The sequence below is a fragment of the Sebastes umbrosus genome, chromosome 14, assembly GCF_015220745.1.
Source record: "Sebastes umbrosus isolate fSebUmb1 chromosome 14, fSebUmb1.pri, whole genome shotgun sequence".
Classification (NCBI taxonomy): domain Eukaryota; kingdom Metazoa; phylum Chordata; class Actinopteri; order Perciformes; family Sebastidae; genus Sebastes; species Sebastes umbrosus.
The window spans coordinates 16431540-16458281 of record NC_051282.1 but is presented as its reverse complement, the minus strand read 5'-3'; the positions used below and the strand labels follow the sequence as shown (position 1 = coordinate 16458281).

The 26742-nt window shown below is 44.3% G+C and overlaps 1 protein-coding gene and 1 long non-coding RNA gene across 15 annotated transcripts in view; one reads left to right on the top strand and one right to left on the bottom strand.

Moving 5' to 3' along the window:
- Positions 1-8559, top strand: part of LOC119501437 — a 152858-nt gene extending 144299 nt beyond the window's left edge. For 2 of the 3 annotated variants that reach the window (XR_005209827.1, XR_005209825.1), the window contains one exon: positions 8386-8559. This is a non-coding gene — a long non-coding RNA (uncharacterized LOC119501437). Of the gene's footprint in view, positions 1-1791; positions 1878-8385 lie in introns of all 3 variants that reach the window. The other variant, XR_005209826.1, reaches the window with a different exon arrangement.
- LOC119501436 (RNA binding protein fox-1 homolog 3-like) overlaps positions 1-26742 on the bottom strand; it is a 466701-nt gene that overhangs the window by 18342 nt on the left and 421617 nt on the right. For 11 of the 12 annotated variants that reach the window (XM_037791780.1, XM_037791782.1, XM_037791781.1 and 8 more), the window contains 8 exons: positions 21090-21233; positions 16199-16252; positions 12890-12982; positions 12062-12122; positions 11920-11973; positions 5713-5845; positions 3518-3557; positions 1075-1133 (listed from right to left, as the gene is read on the bottom strand). In XM_037791780.1, coding sequence (XP_037647708.1) covers positions 1075-1133; positions 3518-3557; positions 5713-5845; positions 11920-11973; positions 12062-12122; positions 12890-12982; positions 16199-16252; positions 21090-21233 — 638 coding nt within the window. The remainder of the gene's footprint in view (positions 1-1074; positions 1134-3517; positions 3558-5712; positions 5846-11919; positions 11974-12061; positions 12123-12889; positions 12983-16198; positions 16253-21089; positions 21234-26742) is intronic. The other variant, XM_037791779.1, reaches the window with a different exon arrangement.

Genomic DNA, 26742 nt, shown 5'->3' with positions numbered 1-26742 from the left:
GATGTGTTGCTTTTTCGTCAGGGAAACACTGTGCCTTGCTTTAAAAATCCACCTTTTGCTACTTCTACGTTGTTAGATATCACTCTGTGATGTTTACTGCATTCCAACACTTATTTTGTGATGGAGTGTGTTTTGCGGTGCACTCCGTTTCCTTCAGTCTTCCTCATCTATTTCTACTTCAGTCAGTAATTTCCTCTATTTGACAGCCTGCAGGATCAACTTGTTGCTTTAAATCGAAGTTCACATTAACAAAGATGGCTTGTCGAACACGGTGCAGATGTGTTTACTCTGACTCGCTCGCTAAAACTCAGCATGTGTTTTATTATTTAGCATTACATTCTGTTTTCTTCTGCTGATGGGGGGGAAATGCAATCTCTCCCTGCTCTACCATAGATTTCAAAATAATATCTAAAAAGATAAATTATAGATGCCTGTACATTAATGTAATTAGCGGAGCTGTCAAAGTTTAACGCGATAATAACGCGTTGATGCAAATTTGTTTTAACGCCACTAATTTCTTTTGACACATTAATGCAACTTGTGATTTTTAGGTTGTAGCGGGCTCAGTTTCAAAGCTAGAGTGACGATAGTGGTATCATATGAAACTAGAACACCTAAGGAATCTATTGGTACCAACGATGTCAAACTAGCTTGTCGGAAATGCAGTACCTGGACATTATTTGTTATTGTTTAGTGTTGTTAATTTCTAATAATAAAGATATATATACATTTGCATAAAGCAAGCATATTTGCCCTGTCCAATGTTGAGTATTAAATATTTGACAAATCCCTTTAAGGCACATTTTGAAGAGATAAAAAATGTGTGATTAATTTGCGATTAATTGTGATTAAATATTTGAATCGATTGACAGCCCTACTAATTAGGTATTTCAGGGTGGAGTTTGCCTTTGAGACCACTGTGGTTACATAATGATTCACATATTGATTTCTGATACCATATAATTAATAACATCTGGGCCTGCTGTATAGCATGCAACACTTTAAACATTCAGCAATCCTTGAGCAACATAATAGTACGTAAAGAAAAGAGAGGATGAGAGAGAGGACTCTCACCTGTCACTGTAAGCAGCGGTGGTGGTGGGCTGGGCAAATCTGTATGCTGCATAGCCACCCTGTTAAAAAACAGCACCATGTTAATCAATGATTAAGCTCAACCTGCACAGAAAGGTTAGATCTCAGAGACACACGGAAACAACAATACAGACATAGAGCTTTAAATTGCCTTAATAGTTAAATGTCACTGCACAGTCTTTTGCTCATCTGCCCACATCCCCCCCCAACTGCAGGGTCCCTCTCACACACCAGAGGGTGCTGTTTGATGTATGGTGCATTAGGTAAGTTGTGGCAACAGGGGGGTGAATGATGCTCCGAGAGCCATTGTGACACTAAAGGCTCATCCGAGTAGCAGCAACGGCACGCCATGTGAGCCAACTCCCCAAATTCAGCCCATTTTTAGATTGAGGAAGCTCTGCCGCTACATTATTGAAGAGACCCTTTTTTCCTTTACACGACCCCCCTGGCTCGCAAATGAAGTAAGGAGGCAGAAGACGGGCCGGACCGTTGGGGAGTCAGGACCGCTGTATTCATTTGCCAGAGTGGGGAAGGAATTAAAGACCTCATTGTGGAGTGCTGCTATTACTCTCTTTGAAAAATGAAGCTGTTCTCCCACTGTTTTTCTATTAGTGCCAGTGGAGTGTGTGCCCATCTGCGTCCATACCGTGGATAGGTGGCTTTTAATAATGCATGTTTTCATTCATTTTTAAACTCAAGGGGGGAAGACGTCCGACGGAGAGAGTGGTGCAGAGAGAGAGAGGCAACGGCGGGATGTTCGCGGCTGCGGCTGCACATGAAATCAGGTCAGGGGCCACAGCTATTGAATCTCGCTCCCCCAATTCACCCTCAAAGGTTTTTCCACGGAGGCAGGAAGTCACAGCACTCGAGGCAGATGACTTCCTGTGGGACAGCTATGCCTCGGGACTGCGCTGATTACAGCAACAGCCTGAACAAACACAGGCCAATAAATCACTCTCCCACATTGTCAAATCCTGCACACAACAGTGCGGCACATTTGTTATTTTGTCGTGCGGAGTGTGTGTTTGTGCATTCATGTATGTACGCGCTCGTGTGTGCTTCTACATGGAGGTGCATGCATGCATATGTATTAGCACATGCAATGTATGTAGAGTATATTTAGACGTGTTTGCATCCAGTTTCTGCTAATGTATCAGCAGGTCATCCATTTCCAATAAAAGGAAGCTGCGACACATCAGCCGGCTGGTTTTGAAAGCAAGGCAGTGTCCACTGAATGATTGTGGAGGACATAGAGAGCTAAGGGACGGGCTTCCTCTTGGTCACTCGAGACCTCCGCGCACACTCGGCCAGTCTGAAGCAGTGCAGTGGCCGGTGCCAAAACTAATGGCAGTGAAGCAGCACCAGGGGCTGGAGTGATGGGTTGAGTGATGGAGCAACCGGGCCGAGGCCTCGGTCAGGGGACATCGGGGTGCAGGACTTAGCTGGAGGTGGCTGAACGAGTGTGAGAGACAAACAATATCACTCAGAGCCACTCAGAGCCACGCACAGCCCGGGTCTCGTCTATGGCGGTGGATGTCGCTACAATAAAAAACAGTGAAATACAGTCCTATCATGTGGGCTGGTGTGTAAGTCATATATCACCGAGGTTCAGCATTTTCGCTCCCAGACACTGGTCGTCAGGGTGAAAGTGAGAGGCAACTGTCATTGCTGCTGCACCCACTGTCATCTCGCTATCTCGGCAGACGGCGGCAGAGAAAGAAAAAAAATCAAAGGGACAAATTACATCCCCCCGCAAAGGTTTGGACTTATGTCAAAGTGGGGCAGCGTGGTAATTTCAGCATTATCTCCACAGCGTCCATGCTTTTCTCTGTCAAGGGCGACGTGCAGCAGGGCCAACCCCTGATATGACCCTGCCTGCACGGACAGCTCCAGAGGGACGGCTAATCCCTTTATCTGCTGCCGCTCCTCTTATCTCCCACATGGTGATGGCTGGGAGGAACTGACTCCACTCAGGCCTGCACAGACCCCCTGGGGCAGGCAGGGATATCCCGGCCAAACCCTCTGAGTGTACACAAACACAAAACAGGGCAGAGGAGGAAAGAGGTAGCGAGAAGGGGATGGGGGGAGAGGGGCTGCAGAAGACAGGCCACCTCAAAAACCCAGACAAATCTAAAGTAAGAAATGACCTAACTTGACACGGGACACTGAGCCCGGGTCTGCCTCTTTGCCAAAGTCTGAGATCATAGGAAGAGAGGAGGGAGGAGCTGAGGGGGTTTTAAATTTTGTTGTTGGGTTTCTTGGCACAGCAGACAGAGGCCTAATCGACGCCGGCTTGGCAGCGAGGCTGGGAGAACGCTGGGGGATGAGGAGATCACGTTTTTGTCTCCAGGGCTGGGCTTTTTTGTCTGCTTTGCTTCTGTTTCATCTAAGCAGGCGAGAGAGAAAAAAAGCTAACTGTACTTACATAGATCTCTGCACCATAGAAGCCATCTTGGTACACCACCCTGTGAAATCAGAGAACAGGAAAAAGAAGCGTTAGTTGATTTCGTGCTACCCTACTGAATCTCTGCCCTTAACGCGCTTCCTTTTTCCAACCATTTGAGGGTCTGCAAGGTCAGCTCTTTGCAGCGTTAGTGTACTGTACCACAAATAATGAATGACACATTAAAGCGAAAAGTGCAACCATTTCACATCCCCTGTCCAATTTTCTGCTCTGGTAAAATTGTTTGTCTTTCCAGTTGCTGCAGTGTTGTCAGGAGGGCTGGCGGCGGCGGTGAGAGGAGGGGAGGACAAAAGGAAAAGCAGCGAAGGAGCTCCATCACATGACTCCGCTATATAAATCAACCAGCTGCCATCAGTAGCAAAGGGCCCCGGAGTGGGAGGGAGGGGAAAGGGGACGTGGGATTTCCAGTCCCGGCTTCGGCAGTGAGTCTCTCTGCAGTAAGACGGATCCTGATCTAATCACAGATAGACAGCTATACTGGGCCCTCGGTCGGCCCCCGTCAGACCTCTCCCACGGCCACACAGACCACTGCTGATAAGAGACGAGTGTGAGGCAGGGCTGCACAAAGCCAGGAGATCAGCATAGACCCTGGTCACAGTCCAGTGAGATCTGCCCAGTAATACGCTATCTCAGCTCTCTACAGCTCTCCCTGTGGCTTTGTTAGTTCCTCCTTTGTCAATAGACAACGTACAAATATAAGGACGGGCAGAGTTAGGGCATGTACATACCTATATAGCAACAAGGATTTCACCTCCCCTCAAGGGAGGATAGCAAAGTAAACGGACAGCAACACCTGATGACTAAGCTTTACATTTTAACAAACTGCAGTAATGTGTTTGATAATACATGTGTGGTGTAATCTTATATAAAAATGGGACAAAACAATATACAGTATTATGACACTGTTGAGCATCAAGTACATGTTATTGAGACAGGATCACACACATGTCTCCTCTTTGAAATTGTGAAATTAGGACTAACTCACTCAAACTTCAGGGCTGTCCATGACCAAAGACATTCTTACTTACGTCAACTAACACGCAAAAGATTTTGTTGACTAATTGATTCGTTTATTTAATCGAACAGATCTGTAAAACTGAGTTTCTTCACAAAGAATCACATACAAGCACCACTTTAAAGGGACTGTATGTAATCTTTTACACATATAAATCTTTTTTTTTGCCAATGTGTGAACAGGTTGTAACCTAACCTAAAACAAATGCAACATTCCGCAAATTACTTGGTTTCCTCTATCAGCCTGTAGACTGCTTTTAATATGAAAAACCTGGGCCTGTTAATCCGGGAAAATTCAACAGATGTGATGTCATACACGCTCGCGAGTGTCTTTATTTTCAGCTTCGCTTACAGGGCTAACAGTGTGCAACCATAGCTAAGGTTCAGTTAGAAATGGAATCCGCTAACGGCAACAAACGACAAGCCGTCAACACAACTCATACTCCAACACAAACTCCACGGAAGCACAAAAAAAACAAAGTTATATCTAGTGAAGCCCGTCTTGCAAAACAGGAATGTGACCGACGTCGGGCGAAAACTAGGATCAACATCGGCCGGGCCGTCGATTCATGGAGAAGACCTTCGTTTGGTAAGCTAACGTTACTGCCAAGCATGTGAAATATATAGCGATATTGTGGTTTTAGCTGGCTAATGTTGCTAACGTTAACCAAAATGATGGCTGTTAATTACGTTCAGTCACGTGTGTGTTGCCTCACTGTTTTGACCGATGCTCGCTCGCGTAGTGTGAGCAACAGGATGCTGACTGTCGCTGACTTAACGGCCACAGGTGTCACTGTTAACAAGCAATTTCTGAATCCTACATAGGGTCCCTTTAAATCCTATGTTTACCATACATGTGCTCATACGTTTCTTGGAAATAGTCATTATGAAAAAAGCATAAAATCAATGACTAATGCACTAAAGAAATCTTAGTTGACCAAAACAACCTATAATCAACGAACCAACTAAATTTAGACAAATACAGTATGGACAACTCAAGCATGTGCATGCAAACACATAATTAATAACTGGAGCGTGGAAGCCTTGTATATACACACTCATACTACAGCATGAACACAACCATGCAGTCAGACGCTGTCCGAATGGTTCATTGTTGTTTAGGTTAGAGATTCAATACTCACGCTCCGTAAGCTGGGATGGGTGGTGGTGGTGGAGCCGTGCGGAACGTGTTGTACACAGCCCGCCCCCGACCTCGCAAGTGGGCACCCCTATAGGCCACCGTAGCGCCTGTGGCAGGGTAGGGAAACCCTGTTACTATGGAAGGAAACACACGAGAGACAAGAGAAAATGACTTTCAGAGAACATCCTCGACTTGGCATTGCTTACCTTATGACAGAATACATTAGAGAGAGACGTGTGGCACTGCTTTCCCTATGACAGAATGCATTATGGGGAAGACAAGGAAACAATAGATTTAATCTTTTCTAGGTGCGCCTCATCGAGCACTCTCCCCTTTCCCAGCTCGCTGCTTTGTGCCGTACTCAGCAAGGATCCACATTTGCTGTACGCATCCTTTCCTGATGCCTGGCGAGGGGCAGCCTTGAAGCATAGGCAGGTAATGGATGCAATACCACTAGTTTCGCACCACGGCTTTTGCATAGTTTAGACACAATGGGCTAGCAGCGAGGGGAACAGCGGGAGGGTGGACGGGGGAGAGGTAGAGGGCGTTTCTAGGTGTTGGCTGCAGTCGAATGGGAGGTGAGCGTTTGTTGAACAACCTGACTAGATGTTCAGAACTTCCCCCAAGGGAAAAACGGAGCAGATGGGCCGGACAGCCAAGGCCCAAACCTCAGCATGACCCCCATCTCGAAACCCATCTGGGGACCATCTTTAGCCAATCACACAGCTACATATGTCCTCTGCTGACGGCTACCGGTTGGATGAGAAAGGGAGGGTGGTGGTGGTGGTGGTGGTGGTGGTAAAAGGCTTCAGGGTGGGTGGCAAAGGGGTTGGTGTGATGGTGCGGCACAATGTCCGCGGTCACAGATTAGAGGACAGGCGATGTGATCCTCAGTTCTCTACTTAACCTTCAATCAGTCCAGTGGCTGTCTGATTACAAGCTGTGGAGGTGCATACAAACACACCGATCTCCAGACATGATTAAGTTGGCCTCCTCTCTTCCAGCAATCGAAAATTCCCTCACATCCCCCCTCACCTCGGTTCTTCACCCTCTCTCCCTCCCCCATTGCCTAGTCCATCACAACACAGTCAACCCCATTATTCGTCATCCCCAGCGACGCCCCCTCATCACCCTCCCCTCACCTTATTATTCTTTATTCATTTCCATGACATGTTTTGGGCGAATTCATCACAGACCACTTCGGTTTCTCCAATCAGAGATCACTCTGTGACGGGGGGGGGAGCTCCTGTCTGGTCTTGTTGGGGGAGGGGGTGTGGGGGTTATATAACATGTATCCGATGTGTTTTAGATGAACCCGCTGCAACCAAAAGAGGCGGCAGGCAGTCCCCCTCGCAATGCCAGATAAACTAGACTCCACGGTAGCTCGTATATAATCGGTGTGCGTATAGGTTTTTTTGCCTGAGGAGCGACGGCGCGGCGTTACTGTGCCCGCGTGCAGCGTTAACCCTGCAGGTGTACGAGGCCAGTGAACACCCTAATGAACGATGCACACCCTAGCCCTGCTGCCTCAATAAAGCTGACAGGGAGACAGATTAGTGGTGCTTTTAAAAACACAGAGAGCCAGGTTTAATGTCTTCCGCCATTAACATCACGCTCCATTAGTGGGTCCGCACACATATTCAAACTCTGCGTCTCATTTGGCCAGGTAACGCCCACATACCCCCTCCCCCCACCCCTCTTCACCACACACCCACCAAGGTGCATGGCACTTTGTTTGCTGCCAACGTACCAATAGACTGCCCGGACTCGCAGGGTGCCCCCTTTCCCCCAAGTGATTTATAATGCTGACCTTGACATTTAAATTAGTCTCTTTTTTTGGAGCAGTGGACATCTGAGTGCAGTTGCTAAAGGGCAAAAACAATCCTCTTTGATAGTTTCCGAGGTGTGTTTTTTCCCCCCCTCTTCTTAACAAATCGGTACTATTTCTGGGCCCCAGAGAGTCCAATTGCCTCTTTCTTTCTTTTTTGGAAAATTTGTATGCAATATGCATGCAGTGATGTATGTGAATGTAAACTTATAATGAGTTGGCGATAGGCTACACTGCTTCAATAATAACCCATAAATCAAAGGCACTGTCACACCTTGGTAAGCCCGTGAAAAGCAACAACAGCTACGGTGTATGAGAGCACAAACCTGGTCTAGCCACCAAAGTCAAACACCTTTTCCGGGAGGGGGGCTGGAGAAAATATGAGTTATGCGCTGGAGGGCGGCAGGGTCACGCTGCACCTCATATGTCATATGTGTCAACTTGAGAGAAGCTCAATACCTGCAGAGCCAGTTGGACCTGAGGTAATCCAGCTCTGTGCCAATGATGGGGTCATAACCGGCTCCCATAAAGAAAGATCTGATTTTCCACAAGGTTGATCTCTCTAATACTTCCTGCTCAAATACATCGGGCAATGAGCACTTAATCCACGCACTGGGGACCAAAAACAGCTTAATCTAATCAAGAGTCTGGAGCTTAATTATCCCCCCAACGTACACTCCAACAATGAAAGGATCTGTCTACATATATTAAGATGGCAATTAGCCTTTCTTTTTCTGTCATTTATACAGCTGCTAGTTTTTCCACGAGTACTCAAGAAAACTCCACCTTAGTAGCAGAAAATGTGAACCGGTGAATGAAAAAGCTACTCATCTCCTGTCTCCTTAGGAATTAGCTGCAGAGGAGAGCCTCTCTCTGTTAGCCTGAGGGGACTGGCCATATGAAGGGATTTCTAAGTGGCAGCTGTCCATGGTGCTGAAAACATCCAACGTGAGGAATAATCCAGAAAAGTTTGCCAATTATTGTAAAATGAGCTAAACGGTGGTAAATGTTTTGCATGCAGATCTGCCTCCAAATGATTTTTTTCTTTTATTTTTAATTATATTTTCCATGTTATGATATAATATTTATATCTGCAACTGTTTTGTTATTTTTTATAATTAATGTGAAAATAAGAAAATGAATGCCAATTTAAAAAATGATGATACAGATCCATATATTGCATTACAACTTGTTTTTTAAAAAATGATTAAAATATTTAATCACGATTAATCGCATGATTGTCCATAGTTAATCGTGATTAATCGCAAATTAATCACACTTTTTTTATCCGTTCAAATGTACCTTAATCAAGTATTTAATGCTCTTATCAACATGGGAATGGACAATTATTCTGCTTTATGCAAATGTATGTATATATTCATTACTGGAAATCAATTAACACCACAAAATAATGACAGATATTGTCCAGAAACCCTCACAGGTACTGCATTTAACATAACAAATATGCTCAAATCATGACATGGCAAACTGCAGCCCAACAGGCAACAACAGCTGTCAGTGTGTCAGTGTGCTGACTTGACTATGACTTGCCCCAAAACTGCATGTGATTATCATAAAGTGGGCATGTCTGTAAAGGGGAGACTTGTGGGTAACCATAGAACCCATTTACATTCACATATCTGAAGGTCAGAGGTCAAGGGACCCTTTTAAAAATGGCCATGACATTTTTCGCATGCAAAATTTAGCGTTTTTTTTGGAGCGTTATTTAGCCTCTTTTTCGACAAGCCAGTATGCCATGGTTGGTACCAATAGATTCCTTAGGATTTTTAGTTTCTAATTATGATGCCAGTATCTTCACTCTAGCTTTAAAGCTGAGATTGCTACAACCTAAAAAAACGCAAGTTGCGTTAATGCGTTAAAGAGTGGCTTAAAACAAATGAAAGCGTTATTATTGCGTTAACTTTGACAGCCCTAAAATAAAGTTATTATATATGTGCATGTATACATGAATATATACTTATGCACTCTACTCTTTACATATGTAGATACACTTGGCATTATACTAATTACGCATGTTTAAAACAATACATAAACCCAAATTAAAACGCATGTACATGTACAGAAATCTACACCATTCCTGTACACACTCACATTTGTACTATAGCTTTAGCTACACACCCACTCACTGCATACATACATAATTACAAACTGTATAAACAGACACTTGTGCAAGTGTCATTAAGCAAATAAAAATGGACCAGGACAAAGATGGCCGGTGTTATATATGAACAGACCTATATATACGAGGCAGTGGGGGTTTGTTCTACAAAAAGTTTTTCATGTAAACCAGATCAGCGCACAGTAAAAGAGGACAAAGGTGAGCACAGATACTGGATGCCTACCAGCTGCCACACACCATGATTTGTGCCACTGCTATGTTTTATTGCCAATCCCTCCATTTGACTGGGAAACCCAATCACCTTGCTCCTCTTTCCTGGACCACGACCCCCTCCTCCTCCCTGAAGCGAGCTCCTGGGGGAGGTTTGGGTGTTAGGTGGCGACAGAGGACATGGACTCTGGGTTTCCACCGCCTGCCTGTACCCTACCAACTACCCCCCCCCCTCCTCCATCAGTAGGAGGAGCCAATCTACCCTGGAAGAGGTTAAGAGCGGGGAGCCGGCATGAGGCTCTCATCCGTCATTCTCCTGAATGGGTTTTGAGGACAATAAACCTGTAGCGCCAGGACGAATGGAGACGAAGTGTGCTGTCACCGAGCCAGGATTTATGGCTCCCAATTTCACTGATCTCCCGCACAGAAATGAGGACTGATAAACAGTGATTAATCGCCTTTATATCCCATTTTACTCCCACCAAAAGTATATTAACTGTAGCTATGATGATTTTGGAATACGTCCTGAATCCCGCAAAACCTCATTCTTGTTTTTTTTCTCTTTCTTTCGGGAGGGGAGAAACATCACAGTCAAAAGACATGGTCAGGGTTTTCTTTTTTTTTCTTTTTTTCAGAGCTAAAACGGCCTTTTGCCGCTCATTAGGGCGGGTTTGTTTCAAAAAAATGTATCTCTTATTTATGTTTCCCATCTTCCCAGCTGGCAAGCATATGTTGTCGTTTAGGCTTGGCAAACTCCAGTGCCATGTCAAGACGACTTGAAAAATTAGCAGCCAATAAATCACCCAACCCCTCCTGCTTCCCCTGCCTGGAGTGGTGGACCACACTCCCTCTGATTTATGAGATGATTTGGGAAGTGTGTGTGTGTGTGTGTGTGTGCGTGAATGTGTGTGAGTGTAAAATGGAGAAAGTGCGCATGAAAGAGGGGACATGTATTAGTGTCTGTGTTCTACATAGGTTATCTATTTCTGTATGCTGGAATGCTTTGGTCTGAGTGTAAAAACAGGGCAGGGGATAGTGTTGTGTGTGTATATAGGTCAGTGAAATGATTGTTTATGTAAGGTAAGACTTTTAATTTAGGGAAAATTCCAGCTGACCATGGCATAATGTACATGTTTGAGCATGTGCGTGCACCTACAGAGGGATGTGTGTATGTTTATGTGTGTGCATAATTATCAGGGGGAGATGTCGAAACCGAGGGAGTGTTGGGTGGGGGGAAGGAGGAGGTGGGTGGAAGAAGGCATGGAGAGGGTGAGGGGTTGGGGATGAAATAAAAATGATAGATGACTGCTTTCTGTCATGGACAGTTATTTAGAGGTTCGCCGTAAAGCTGTCCGGGGAATGAACAGATTTTAGTCTAATGAGCAGAAAGGAAAGCCGTTAAAGTGGCGCGATGTGCTCAGCACTTCTTCCAAATGAAATAGTACCATTTCCCCCTCATTAAAATGCAAAGGGTTCATATAACATACAGCAATAAAGCTGGCATGTCGAGGCAGAGAGAGAGATAGGGAAAACCCCACTGAGCTCATCTCATTCCTCCATTACTGAGACCAGAAGGAATAGCGGCCTTCGACAGGGTAGGTGCCAACAATATCGCTCACTCAATCTCCCTTATTCGGTTAGCTCTGTAAAAGTCAATCTGGCGCACTTGGCAAATCCATCCACAGCAGCAGCCTCCACAATCTGATAACAGTTGCAGGGGCGCTTGCTCTTGAAATCATTTTTTTTCAGCTTTACAGTTGCACACGGCGCAAACAATGGCTCAGGCTCCCTCAGCCACTCAGAGAGGCTTGGATCATCCACTGCTTATCTGGGCCCGCTCTCAGATTCACTTTGATTTGAGGGGAATTTCATGTTCAGTAGGTTCAGGATGAGCCCGATTGTAGAAATTCAGGGGTCAGATTGGGATTGGCTGCGGCTGATAGTGGCCTCAGGTACGGTGCGGTGCATGTGGTGGAAGGCAGAGAGAAAAACACTCTAAATTCTAACTGCAGAAGCTGCGGCTCTCTTACCGGCATACAGTTCAGGACCATAGACAGCTCCCACCACCGGATTCAGCTTCCATCCTGGTGAACACAACAACAAATCTCAACTGACAACAAGAACTACATGTTATTATTTTTTCAGGTTTTTATGATACGGCCCTGCACTTACCATTCGTGTAAGGGTTGGCCACTTTTTTGTTTGTCATCACTCGTGCTGTTGCATTGTTCACCTGTTCAAAGCAACGAAAACACGCAGCCTGTTATCACACACCTTCACATTTACTATCCAGATATCCAGGATGGGCAAATAAAAGCAAGCAGCAAACCAAGACACATTCAAAAAGAATAGATAAATAAATAAATTATGTAAATGCATGTAGCACTTTGGTGTGATTGGTTCACCCTTTCATGAATTTATTCATCATTTCAATTTCCTTACAGATTATTAAATTACTGGAAACAGGGGGGAAAGCATGCACCAATTACCCACAGGTATGAATAAAAAAAAAATAACATCCTCCAAATTCAGTAATTGGTCGGATAAACAAATGGATTCCAAAAGAAAAACACAGACAGTGCTTTGATTTTCTTCTATTGACCTGATGAGAATGACTGAGCGGGGGAGGCTCGGCTCGTCGTCAACGAGAGCAGAATTAGAGCAGGCAAACACTAAACGATGGTGACAGGGGAGTGCGGGTCTTCTCAGATTTGACAGGAACCCAGAGGATGATGGCATGCATTCATTCTGCATTGTCAGGTAATGATGGACAACTGGCGTGTCCAGGTTGACATGTATGGATCCCGCTTTCTACTGAGAACAAGTTATACGCACCATTATGCATGCATGCATCCAGGCACACATACATTCAGGGATGCAGATCTCCACACACACACACACACACACAGCCACATGCTAATGCATGGGTTTATAGGTAAGTTTAGGAGGCAGCAGGCAGGAAGTAGAAAAATGATGGGAAAAGGGAAAAAATGAAAGCACCTCTATTTTGCGTCCCTCTACGATTGTACCGTTTAGTTTCTCCCGTGCACGATCAGCATCTGTGCTTGTTTCAAAAGTTACAAACCCAAAGCCCTGAGAGCGCCACGTTAGCCACCGGCAGAGAAAAAAGGAGAAGGAAAGGATGGACACACACACACACACACACACACACACACACACACACATTCACGCAGAGGGGGGGGGGAAAGAAAGGGGAGAGAAGGGAAAGAGAGGTGAGAAGACAGGAGTAGGTGAGCAGCAGCGGCGGCAGAGTCGAGTTGTAAGCAGCCAGATTAATTAGAGGCAGTTAGTGAGGCGTCAGGAAACAGCAAACAGAGAGATCCGAGGAGGAGAGGATAACGGTGACATGACCTCACGCAACAACACCAACAAACCTGCCTGCTTTACCCAATTAAACAGCACAGCACCGGTGCCATGGGTGAATGTCAGGAAGCGGCGGATGCAAAACACTGTGTTAGCTGCCATAATAGTCGTATAATTATCTACACAACTTCAGCAGCGGCCCCCATCTCCCTTTGAAGAACGTGGGCAACAGGAGAAGGAGTGCGAGTTCTCCGCGGAGAGATGTTAACTTGATCTCTGGCTATTTCTAATTCACTTGCTCTAATAAGTGGGACATTTTTATGGAAGGCAAAAATTACACCGGCTCATTGATGCAAAAAAGTGAATGGTGTCACCGCAAATACCATCCTCTGTGATAAAGAAGAGGATATTGACTTTAAACCCTGACCAAAATATACCCAACCTCTCATTTCCATCCCCCTCCCCCCCCACAACCCCCAACTCTCTGACTCCCTCACTCCCCTGGGGGGTTTGTCACTTCCTTGAGTTATGTGGACTGGGATACTGGACCTGAGCTCTATAGCGGAAGCATTAAGATATGCTGGCCAAACAAGTCCCATTCCTTTTGGTTTCTATATATACTTATAGAGGTATGGGCAGGGGGAGCGGGAGCATGGCCGGCGCTGCCTGATAATTGCTTGAGGATGTAATACATGTGAGAGATGGCGAGCGGCGTGATCTCGTATGCATACACAGGATCTCCGGGCTGCTATTCCTAGCATAAATAACACGGGACCTGTCCTTGGGGAAAGAGAGATAAAGAAATAAATTCAAAAAAGGAATTGAGGGCAAAATTAATCCTTTGGACATTCACCCGACTGTGGTTACCCCCTCTATCTTTTTTTTTTTTTTATCATGCACAAATAATTAGCTTACAAGAGGGGAGAGTGGAGCCACCATTTTTCAAAGGAGACAAACATATTGAATGCAAATTGCCAAAGCTTCATAGAAAATAGATTGTTTATTAATGGCCTGCTAGGTTCATTATATAGCACACAGGGTGCGTGCGAGAGAGAGAGAGAGAGAGGGAGAGAGGCATCATGGGTAATGGCTTTGTAGGGCACAAACAATAAATGCTTGTTACGGCGGAGGAGGCAGGTTTATCCGGTGCTCAATCTTGTCTGGCAGAGGGGGCTGAGTGCGGCGGCGTCGCCTGCTTCCAGGGCTCCCTGCATGCCTGTATACGAGCCCAAACTACTCCCAGGTATGAATGGGAATCAATAGTATTCATGCCTCAACACCCAGCCAGGGACCCTGTCTCCTTTATGAATGGAAAGCTGTGGAGCTTAGTACACTCTATTAAATGAACAGCTGGATGAGTAGCACTCGGCTGTTCACACCACCGCGGGCTTCACCTGTCCATGGTAGGTGGTTAGGAGACTGATACTGCAGTAACGCTGCAGCACGGCGGCTATTTTTCTGCTGGCTTGTTGGTATTTATGCTTTAGGAGTCCAGATTATCTTTTAAATGCATACAAACGTGATCAACGCAGTTAGACACTGTTAAAATAAGGTTTTAAGAGGTAACGTTTATATTGATTATTCCTGATTTTTTGTGCTTTTAATGGCAACAAATCCCATGAAAAGACCAAAACCAACGTATTTTCAGTGCAGTCAAAGCCTGTTATATCTTCTTTCTCTTTGCCATAAAGCTCCATTGTATGGCTGCAATTGTCCATTAATCTGTTGATTATTTTCTCAATAATCGATTAGTTGTTCGGTCTATAAAATGTCAGAAAATTGTAAAAAATATCAATCAGTGTTTCTAAAAAAGCTCGAGACGTTCTCTAATATCTTGTTTTGTCCAAAACTTAAAGATATTCAGTTTAAAATATATTGAATTTAAATATATTTAGATTATTATTATATTATTATATATCTATATTCACATTTAAAAAGCTGGAATCAGAGAATTTTGACTTTTTTTTCATAAAAAAACTATAATAAAATACTCAAACTGATTAATCGGTTATCAAAACAGTTGGCCATTTAATTAAACAGTTGACAACTAATTGTTTAATCGTTGCAGTTCTACTCCGTTGTTGTCCAAAAACTATAAATAACACATCAATACGCCGTCCTGCTGCCGGAAATACTCACTGGAGCACCAAATGTGGATTAATCCGCCGCTGAAAATAGTCCTCAACAACGGCACTATTTAGTCCGGTTCAAATAAGGTTTACTAAAAACTACAGTCCGCAGCTGTTTTGGGAAAATATTGAGCCTTTTTTTAAGAGTAAATCTGTATATCTGTGACCCAATTTTAAAGACTTACATCTTCAATTGGAACCAATGGACTCGGTGGAGAGCGGGGGAAGTCAGAAAGCGCTGAGAGACGGACTAACACATTGTTGGTTTTGGTCTTTTCATGGGCTTGAACTGGCTCCCTTTAAAATCACAAATTAAATTAGCTTGGGTGTGTAAAAGCCTCCACACAGAAAACACACAATCCTGTTTGTCCAAAGCTTGAAATGTGAGGTGAAAGTAGGATTAGCCTTCAAATTTAGCTAAACTACATTTATTTTGCAAAACACCCCCGAGAACGTTATTCTTATCCTGAATTATAGTATATGTAAAAAACAAAATGAGAAAACCTGAATAATGTAGAACCAACACCCAGGCTTCAAACAGCCGCTCCCTAAACAAGCAGTTTCAATTCCATAAGCTTCAGGACCTGCAGCCTGCTGGTGGATTAAGTGAATTGTGAAACAGCTCAATAATGAATTGATTGACAGGGCTAATGATTCACAACTTGGGTTAGAGCTGCAACAACAAAAACAACAGGGAGGGAGGGAGAAAGAGAAAGAGAGGCACAGTGGATGCAGCTCTCCAGGACCAGGCTTAGGGACCACTACTCTCAGCCAATGTACACACTACACTAATGCCATCATTAGGAAACAGAAGAAGTACATGGTAATGAAGCAGCTGGTGTTCTAGTTCACTTACCTTGGATCCTCGCTCATTAAAGATAATCTCCACATCTAAAATCTTTCCAAATTGCTGCAGAGAGAAAAGAAAAAGAGAAGAGAGATGGAGTTAGAAAGCCTCACTGACTGCGAATTCATGAGAAGGACGACTGGAGAAAGAAAAACCATTAAGGCAATATGGAAATGTTACTTTTGTGAGGAAATGGTGGTCAATTTGCATTTGTTAGCTCGGCAAACAGTTTCTTGAAGCTGGCTGGCACGCTTTTAAAAAAAGAGAAGTCATAGCTGCTGCTTTTTGTATTCCTATCAATACTATATGAAATGAGATCACACGATCTGTAGCAAATACCGGATCTTTGATTACATATCAGCATTTCTGATGTTTGTTTGCTTGTTTTTACACAAAGAGAGAAAAAAAAAGAAGATTGTATTTTGAAGTTGTGTTGTGTGAGATGTGGAACCTCCTCCACCTCCGCGATCACCTGGGGGAAAACTCACTTCTTCAAGTCTCCTGAGCAGATAACTGAGCTCTGACTTGGTGGAGAGTTTGGTGGATCAGTTGTGAATATACCTTTCCTATCCTTTTATATGCCTCTTCTTTATTCTCTCTTCCTCCTCTTTGTTTGTGTGCTCTCTCACAGTCAACAGGACCTAAGGGCCAGTCCCCAGGGGTTAACACGCTCCAGCCTTTCGATTTAAAAGGGCCTGCCTTCGGATCATTAGAAAACAGAGGAATGAAAGTAAACTGTAAGTTCCTCTAATGAGCGGAGTGAGAGCGACTTTTAATTGCTGTCTACAATGGCCGTATTATTTCATTAAAAGTAATTACCCTGTCAAGCGGTCCGCGTCGCCTTCATTTCGGCACAACAGGGAAGAAATGGGCCTTCCATGTGGTCGACGCTCAATGGGAATGGATGGATCGTTTGACTGAGCCACTAATAGGGGTTAGGAGGAGCTGGCTATTATCTGGCTGAAGTGAGTGGAGTGGGCTCGAGGAGGTGAGGGTTTATGGGTTAGCGAAAAACACATGTCCCCTCCCACTTGAAAGGGTTCTGCGGTGGCCTAACCACACAGAGTTAAAGGAAAAACAAGCCCTGGTTATTTAAAAGCTCCTCTGCTCCAGCAGGGTGTATCTCCTCCTCCTCCTCCTCCCACCCTATATATATGTGCTCTGGAAAGGATTCCATAGATCCTATCCACACATCTGCCTCATATGGCGCTCAGCTCCATTGATTTGAATGGGACGCGTTGGCTCGATCACACACACAGGCATTTATATCCCAGCGTGATGCCCCTTTTCTCGCCTGAGATGACAATGCTTCCCCCACGCAATGTGCAGATGCTAATTGTTTTAACCGAGCGTAATGGGCTTGTGGCGTCGATTAATTAGTTTCAGAGGAAGTCGTCTTTGTGGATTTCCACATGGCGCTGGGGACTGCTCGCTGCTCACCAGTGATCTCATGCACTTCTATCCCCGCCCACCCACTCACACACATACACACACACACACACACACACAGAAACAGAAACAGCTGCATCAGCAGCACCGATAAACAATAGCTTCAATGGGAGGAGTCTCCAGAGGGAGGACAAGGCAGACTGACGTCATCTAAGAGGCTGCAGCTCGATTCATCCATAGACCACTAAAACTATTCAATATGCAAATACACACATATCGGATTCACAAGTTGTGCACGTTTTATCCCATTTATCAAATATATTTTATTTTTTTATCACAGCTGACCATTTTGCAAATCATGCTGCTTAATTTTACACATTTGAATGTGTTTTTTTTATACCATTCCAGGCATCCATTCATTTCAATATCAATATTTTCACTTCCATTACATTATCTTTATTAAATAAGGCTGTGCACTTCAAATACATTACGCTAGAAATAGAAATTGGATTGATATTTATGCAAAAAAATGAACAGAAAGCAATGGACGCCTGGAATGCATACGTACAAAAAAATGGTCAGCAAATAAATGTGAAAGTATACATGATTTACATTTATGGAGCTAAAACACACTGGTGCAGTGCTTTGATACAGTGTGTGCCTTTTTCCCCTAAATGAAATTACAATATACTGTATCCTCTGTGCCGTAAGCCCTCCTAGTGTGGAAGCAACACATAATATTGAGGCCACTGCGCCTCCACCTTTGATTTGCTTGAATATCTTTAAGCTCTTAAGAAACCTATAATTACGCTGCAGCAGCCCTGTGTATTCAAACAGTAGAGTGCCAGTGTAGAGCACGCTCAGGCACAGCAGTCAGCGTGACAGCAGGATGGGGGGTGAATGGGAGGGATAGGGGGTGGTGCAGAGGTCCTGATTGCTCCGGGGAATGCTGTGAGAGCCCTTACATGCACCGAGAGAAGCACTGCTGAAGAACCCAGTCGCACAAACGAGGGCACCCTCAAGCAGCGCAGCATGGGCGCCGCACAGAGCTCGCTCGCTCGCATCGCGCTTCGAGTGTTTTCATTTCCTCCACCCCCCCCCGCACTTGCTAGCTCTCAGAGATCACAGTTTCTAATTACTGATTAAGGTCCGCTGTGGTCGTCCTAATGAGCCCTTCATTCAGCGCCTCGTTAAAGGCTCACAGGTTTTCTCCACACCCTTAACCCCGTGGCGTGCAAGGGTTCCCTCCCTTCTTGTTTTTAGGGTGCCGTCACCAGAGAGAGGGTTTTCTCCGTGCCGCGTGGGAGCAGATGGGAGCTCCCGGCGGGGCTTTGCTCATGCTTTAAGGGCCTTTCTTTAGTGGGCCGTGCAGCAGCACCTCCACTCTCCTTTCTCCCTCTATGTCGTTGCTCCCCCTGCATGTCTGCTGTGGGTTTCACTCATGCGCAGCAGTAATGGCGTATTGAGCCGGTGGCGCTCCAGAAGCCATTAAGAGCTAGAGGGATGAGGCTTTGCACACGCTGATCACACAAAGGCCCATTGTGGAGGACCATGTCAGAGGGTGGAGCACACCAGCTATCATCTATGCCAAGTTCTACCCCAAAACAATCAATCCCACAATCCTCTGCTATGCCAACCACCAAGAAGGGAAAGGGAAGGGGAGGGTGGGGGGGGGTGTAACAGGAAGGAACGGGGCCACACGTGGGTGAGTGGGGTGATTGAGGGGGACTGGGTGGGCTGCGATCAATTTTGTATCGTATATCTGCATGCGTCGGCCAGGCACACAAAGCCTCCGAGCTAATTACTGAGGCGATTTGGATTCCACGCGACCTGCACCAGAGCTGGGAACAATAAAGCCAACAATCAGAGAGAGAGAGAGAGAGAGAGAGAGAGAGAGAGAGCAGCCATGTTGTCTGCAATTTATAAAAGCCAGGGCTCTCGAGTAATTAATATCATCAGCTGGATGTTGTCTTCATAACGACGAGAATTAACGCCTCTGGGTTCTAATGGTCCAATTAGCGCATAACATTTAAAGTACATTTTTTTTGGCGATTGTCTCCATTCAGATCCATTATGGTTATTGAATTGGGGGATGTATGGTTCAATTCTTATTGAGGCTTTTGTGAGACACAAGGGTGAGCTGTTGAACTATTCATTGCCTCATTAATTGGGCGAGAGACGGAGAGAGAAAGAGAACATTTCTGTTGAGGACTTCTGGTAATGCTGATATGTAATCTGATTGCATGCAGCTGACAGCTCTGTATGTGTAACCTCTAAACAGGTAATCAGGACAAACCATTTTTTCTCAGTCCTGATTCGAGCTGCTCTAAAAGCTATTTAAGAAAGCTTTGGGGGGATATACTGTATGTGTTCTGTTAATGACCAAGATAGACAGATTTAAAGTTAATTATGTTTTAGCCATCATTCCAATTGTTAATAATAGGGATGCACCGATACCGGATCGGATATTGGGTCGATACCGACTAAAACAGCTGGATTGGATATTGGTGACAATGAGGCCGATCTATTCAATTCAATTCTATGTTTATATACTATATATATTATATACTGGAATTCGACTTCCTGTTGACCATATCATTCCTGTTAACTTTGTAGATTTTCTATCAAGTTTCTGGTGTACAATTTAATATTTTAAAGTGTAAATTTACATCTCTGTATTTAATTGTTGCGTTTTGTTTTACAAAGTTAGGAAAACAGTGTTTAAGTCAAGCCTGATGTTGCCTTACACATAAAAGAATGATCCCAGTCCCTTCCACACAGTGAAGCATACAGCTTATTGATTAAACACTGGTATCGGATCGGTACTCGGTATTGGTCGAAACCCAAAGGTATCTCTATCGGGACTGAAAAAGTCGGATCGGTGCATCCCTAGTTAATAACATTTTTCTCACCAAGTTAATTGCTGGCATCTGGGGACACGGCAACATTGCGAAAAAGAAGTCTGACAGGGCAAGAAACTTGAGCACATCAAGTTGATCAAATGGGTTTTAAATCAACCGGTCCGCCAAAGCAAAGAAGACAAAGATGAACGGTCAAATGATGGCCGTGCTTCAGCCTGGTGTCAGTGGAGCAGTGAGTTTTTTTCTCATCCATCAGCACCTGATTTGGCTGTTTTTCTTGACTTTTCCCAACTTGTAAAAATTCACTCTGTTTTTCCTGAAAATGTAGTGTAGTTACTACAGTAGATGCTGGTTTACGCAGTCGCCTCACTCATTAAATTTGTGGCCTTTGCTTCGTGGTTTAGCCCCACAGCTCGTTCTCCCTGAAGCTTGAATATTTTATTTCGTCAGTGTAATAATTTCTTCTGGCGTAAGCGGAGGCACCCTTTGTTTCAGGCGAGGCAAACTGACTTTGTTGTTCCATTGTTACCGCGCTCCCAGATCCCAGGAATTAACCTAACCAGCACAGTGTTATATTAACCAATAGAAAAAGGCTGAACCTACAAAAATAAGTTGTATTAAATTGGATTTTTTTGCTTCTTGGTACTCACCCCAAACATTTGCCTTAGGTCAGGGTCCCGGAAGCGGAAGGGAATGTTGGAGACATGTAACCTTTTGGGCTGCTGCTTCTCTGAAGAGTCTGAGTGCTGGAGCTGGAGCTGCTGAGAGCCCTCTGTTTGCGTCACATCATCTGTCTGCCAGAGGGAAACAAACAGAAAAGACACAAGCTGCTCATTAGCTGCTACAGTATACTGTACCTCCCGGTCCTGAAGCGCAAGGAGGAGGAGGGGGGGGGTTAGAAATAGGAGGGAGGCGGGGGTGGAGAGAGCGGCTAACTAACTTACTCAGCGTCTGCCATTTTTCAATCCGGCGAGAAAGCCAAAGCGATAAACAGCCGATGACTTATAGTGTCAAACCTGAGGTTGTGCATTACAAATCCACTTATTAATCTCTTGCACTTAGCTCTTGAGCAACAGGGAAGATTGAAGGCGCTGACAAAAAGGCGTGGATATAGATCCCACAGAGCCCTGACATGTCTAGACTAAAGACACATTATTGGTGACGTTTGCACACAGCCATCAGAGTGCGAGGCCCAAAGCCCTCAGCGTTGTTGTTTCCATCATTATGCGAATGCTATGCTGACATTTCTATATAAATGACGTGTCTGATGTCAATGACAAATTCCATTTGTTTGTCGCTGTGACACCGGTGATGGATTTCACTGAGGGCGCTGGCGGCTTGTCTGTTTAGATGGACCTTGTTTTTGAGGCAGGTTCTTTTTCTGATGTGTTTTCAGTGAACAAAACCTCAGTGGTCAACAGCATAGTTCATCCTCTCTTCTATGCACCACTGTGGGGTAAGTCTATAATGCACAAGTCCTCATATTTGGCAAAATAGGTCATTGGTCGTGTCTTTCAAAACGCATTTAATGGCTACATCAGTGTTTTCTAACCTGCCATCTCTTTGGTTACATTTAAGCAATACAAACTATTTAATGAAATGAAGAGTTCAACATTTTGGAAGCTTTTTTTTTCAGAGAGTTTAATCACAAGATCAGTATAAATCTCGCGCATGAACATTATGGAGCAAGAGGCGATTAGCTGAGCTTAACATAGAGACTGGAAGCAGCTAACCTGGCTCAGTCTGGCACTGCTAATGCTCACTAAGGCTACGCTCACATTGCAAGCCTTCGTGCTCAATTCTGATTTATTGCTCGGATCTGATTTTTTTTGGTTTGGCTGTTCACATATTTTTTTTTAAAATGTTGCCAATATCAGATTTCAGTGTGCAATGTGTAAAAAAAAACAATAACAAAGATGTGACACGCAGCATCGTACGGAAATAAACAGGGAGGCAGCTGAAGTCAGCGTTTACGGTTTCATTTAGAAGTTGATGTGCAGTGGAAGCCAGCAAATTTGTGAGCAGATGATAACGAGGATGAGGAGAAAGAGAGCCAAATTCCTCATTATGGCTTTTTGTGGATCAATGGCTGCTACTTCTGTATGGAAGTGCGTGCGGATGCGGACTTGGAGCCAGGAGTGGTGGGATTGTGACGTGAATGGCTTCACAGCGCAGAACTGTGACAAATGTCGATCTAGAGTGACGTAAAAGTCGCATCTGCATCTGATTTAGGACCACATATGAAAGTGGCCAAAATCAGAATCGAAAAGATGAGATTCCATCTGGTACTGTTCACACTCTTATGAAAAGAAAAACAGATCTGAGTCACATATGCACAAAAAAAATCCGATTTGGGCCACTTTTGCCTGGTGCAACCGGATGCAGTGACTTCCTGGAGTCTTGTTGTCACAGTGAGATTGCCAGGTCTGGTACAGGTCGTGCCTGAGACCTATACTAAAGGCTGTTATTATACCGACCATATCTGGTAACCCACTCTAAAGCTGGAGACACTGCACAGTAGGGCTGCAACTTACGATTATTTTCATTGTCGATTTATCTGTTGATTATTTTCTCGATTAATGGATTAGTTGTTTGGTCTATAAAATGTCAGAAAATGATGAAAAATGTCAATCAGTGTTCCCCAAAGCCCAAGATGACGTCCTCAAATGTCTTGTTTTGTCCACAACTCAAAGATATTCAGTTTACTGTCATAGAGGAGTAAAGTAAATATTCACATTAAAGAAACTAGAATCACAGAATTTGAACTTTTTTCTTAACAAAATGACCTAAACTGATTAATCGATTATCAAAATAGTTTTGATTACCTTAATAGTTGACAATTAATCACTTTATAAATGAATTGTTGCAGTTCTACTGCACAGAAGCGCACTGAGCAGAAATATCAACATATGGCATATTTATATATCTCTTTATGTACAAATAAAACAAACAAGATACGCCCTGTTAATTACTGAGCTTTATATTTGAACTTTGGAGAGTCGTGGTTAAATGATTGCAACGTTGGCTGTTAGTGAGAGACAGAGAGTGAACTGCAAAAAAAAGAAAACCATTCGCCTGATTAGCAATTCTATGACAGCGTCGTACTACTTCCACCTCTGCTTCTGAGAGAGGACAGTAATTACTGGCATTACCACAAGAGGTCACTCATCAGGAAAACATGAAGTTTGATTTGAGCATGTTTTGAACAAACTGTTGTTTCTGGTGGGAACAGTCTCCTTTCTGCAAATGATTAAAACGAACAAAAAACGAACTGTGATTTAGTGCCGAGATAAAGAAAACACAGAGAGGAGGGGAGGATGAGAAACGAGAGAGTGGAAGTGGCAGATATTGAGCACAAAAGCTGTTTGAATGTGATATGTAAACTGCAAGGTCTCCTGGGAAGTGCTCTCTGAGCATGGCAAACACACTATACACTGGCTGGGGAGTCACAGACACAGACACAATCTTGTACTGAGATACAGACGTGAAAAGGGAGTAGGTTGTTGCCGGAGTACAAACGGTTCAAATGACACACACACACACGGACACACACACACACAGTGATAACCCTCACCCTGCTCTGAGGCTGTCACACGGCTGCAGGCCACTCTTAGTGATACATTTCCCACCATTTAGGAAATGGGGTAGGGATTTATTCATTATAATTCATCATCACAGTATTATCATTATCATCATGATCGTAATGATGATCGCCTTTATTATTCTCATTATCATAATCACAATCTCCACTGTAATGGCCGTCATTTATTTGGTTTTTATGGCCCATTCCGAGATGGTGACATACATTGTTAACAGTGACAGTTGTTTGATTCAAGGTCCCACTTTGTCTCCCCTGCAGCCATCCAGGTAGGGCACGTCAGTGGCAGCTTCCTAAGTCCCCGCCCGGGCTTGTCGGCTTTCGGACCAGAGAGGTAACAAGTGGCGAAGGACACGCGGGCCGAAAAATGCAGCGTGCTGGCCGGCCGGCCGGCTGGTGAGGAGTGGATTTGTGACAGAGAGACGGGCGGAGGGGTCTTAACTCTGCCGTGTCCTCGCGCGCTGGAGGTTAATAGCCTGAGTAGCCATGTTGGGCCCCGGGGGTGACACATTGCAGACAGATGCTGGGACCGTGGAGGGTGACAAGGTACCAGAGCCCCGCGGGTCAATCTGTTTCATCGGTCACACATGACACTATCGACCTTTAGCGTATGTTGCCAGACTACTGAGCACCGCTGTCCTCCAGCTCTGTCTGTCTGGCTTTTTATCACGGCGAGCGCAGTCGCGTGTTTGCAAACATCCAGATTAACTTTCACTCGGCGCTCAGACAGGCCGGCAGCACGCTGACATCGGGGGCAAATACACATACAGGGGAACACAAAATGCTGAATTGCTGACTCCCGAGCACACCAGACCGCATCCTACTAACTCAATAACTTGGGGTGTCACCGAGATCCGGGATGGCTGCCTCTGCGCACCGCTCCCGTGGCTCCAACCTGCCTGCCTGGTTGTGAGATGGTGGTTTTTCAGTGGAAAATAATTACCTCCGTATTACCATAGGAGGCCACCTTCAGTGGCACTTTACTGTCCCGACAGCTGCTGTCACAGGGAGGAGGAGGGAGGAGGGAGGAGGTGGGATGCAAAACACGCCGTCACCGCCAAAGCCAGCAAACCAGAGAGTGAGAGAGCTGTCAACTCCAGCAACTCTCCGGCTTCCTGTTCAGTCATTTCTCTAAAAGACTCCCTTGCTGTTATTTGCAAATCGCCTGCAAAGTGCTCTGCTCAGCACTTTCCCCCTCCTCGCAGAGTGGCATTACAAGAGCATAATTGAAACTATCTGATTGGAATGCTGCCAAGCAGGTAGATTACATCCGATTAAATAGGGGGGGATACTGAGTCTTCGCTCACAAGAATTATAATGCATGGGCTTTAATTCATTATTTTTCCTCTTCCGGTCCTCCACTGTTTGTTTTCTTTTTCTAAAGCAGCTGCAAATATATCCTCTCCATCACCTGAGAGAGCAGGGAGTGAGGAGGAGAGGGGCAGCCCCACCTCCTCCTCCCCTGATTCATATAAAATAGTGAAAGGTAGAGGAGTTATTTTGGGCGTTCAGGTGACAGTAGTGAGCTGTAACATTGTCTGTGTAGACAATTTTAGGTGATTGACAGTTGGCTTGGATAGACATGAAACTCTCCTACTTTAATCATCAATAGAAACGATGAGCGACTGTATTAGAAAATATCTGATTCTTTGATTAAAAGCGTGGATATATATAAAAACTAAACTACAACTCTCGAGGTGCATTTCGGTAAGAAGATGCACTGAGCTTCAATTTCAGATTCTGGCTCATTCTTGGATGAATTCTGCGGTGCAGTGTTTTGGTACAGTCTGAACCTACAGTATATACTAATGGCTGTAATTACCGACCGTATCTGGCAACACACTCTAAAGCTGGAGACCCTGCAACGCTGAGCAGAAATACCAGCACCTAAAAATCACAAATTGGCATATTTCTATTTCTCTTTATGTACAGATAACAAAAACAAGATGCCCTATTAGTTAGTGAGCTTTATATTTGAGCCAGTCATGGTTTAACGATAGTAACGTTGACTGTTGGTAAAAGACAGTGAACTGCACACAAAGAAAACCATTCGCCTGATTAGCAAATCTATGACAGCGTGTTTTGGTCCCAACTGCAACAATGAATGACGGGCTCCTCTAGTAACGGTGGCTGAGGCTTATGAGTATCGTAGTATGTAGGACTATCCTCCATGATAACTCAAAAACTGATGAACATACCATTAACCTATAGTATATTTAAATGATAATACAGGTGATATTCTAGTTGTTTTTATAGTCAACACATCACAACACAAGACCAAACAAACTTGTTAATGTATTTCCTAACAAGTACAGTGTGTGTTTCAAAGCCTGATAAATCTTCTTCCTCTGTGCCGTAAAGCTCCACTGTTGTCCAACAACTATTAAAATCACATTAACAGACCACACCGTTGCACAGGGTGATGTGTTTCTTCATTACGATGAACACACAGACTGTAGTTTACTTAGACTCATTCCCACATACACCGTCCTGCTGCCACAAATACTCATTAGAGCAGTGATTCTCAAAGTGGGATCCAACGTTTTCGGATTCATTAATTCAAATTATCAAGATATAAAATATTTTTTTATTGTTTTTGTTTTTTACAAAATTCAACAAATATTATTTAAATGTTTTAATCTTAAATAGCTCATAAATCATGTTCTAATCTAAGAAATTATATCTAATGTTAAATACCGTAATCA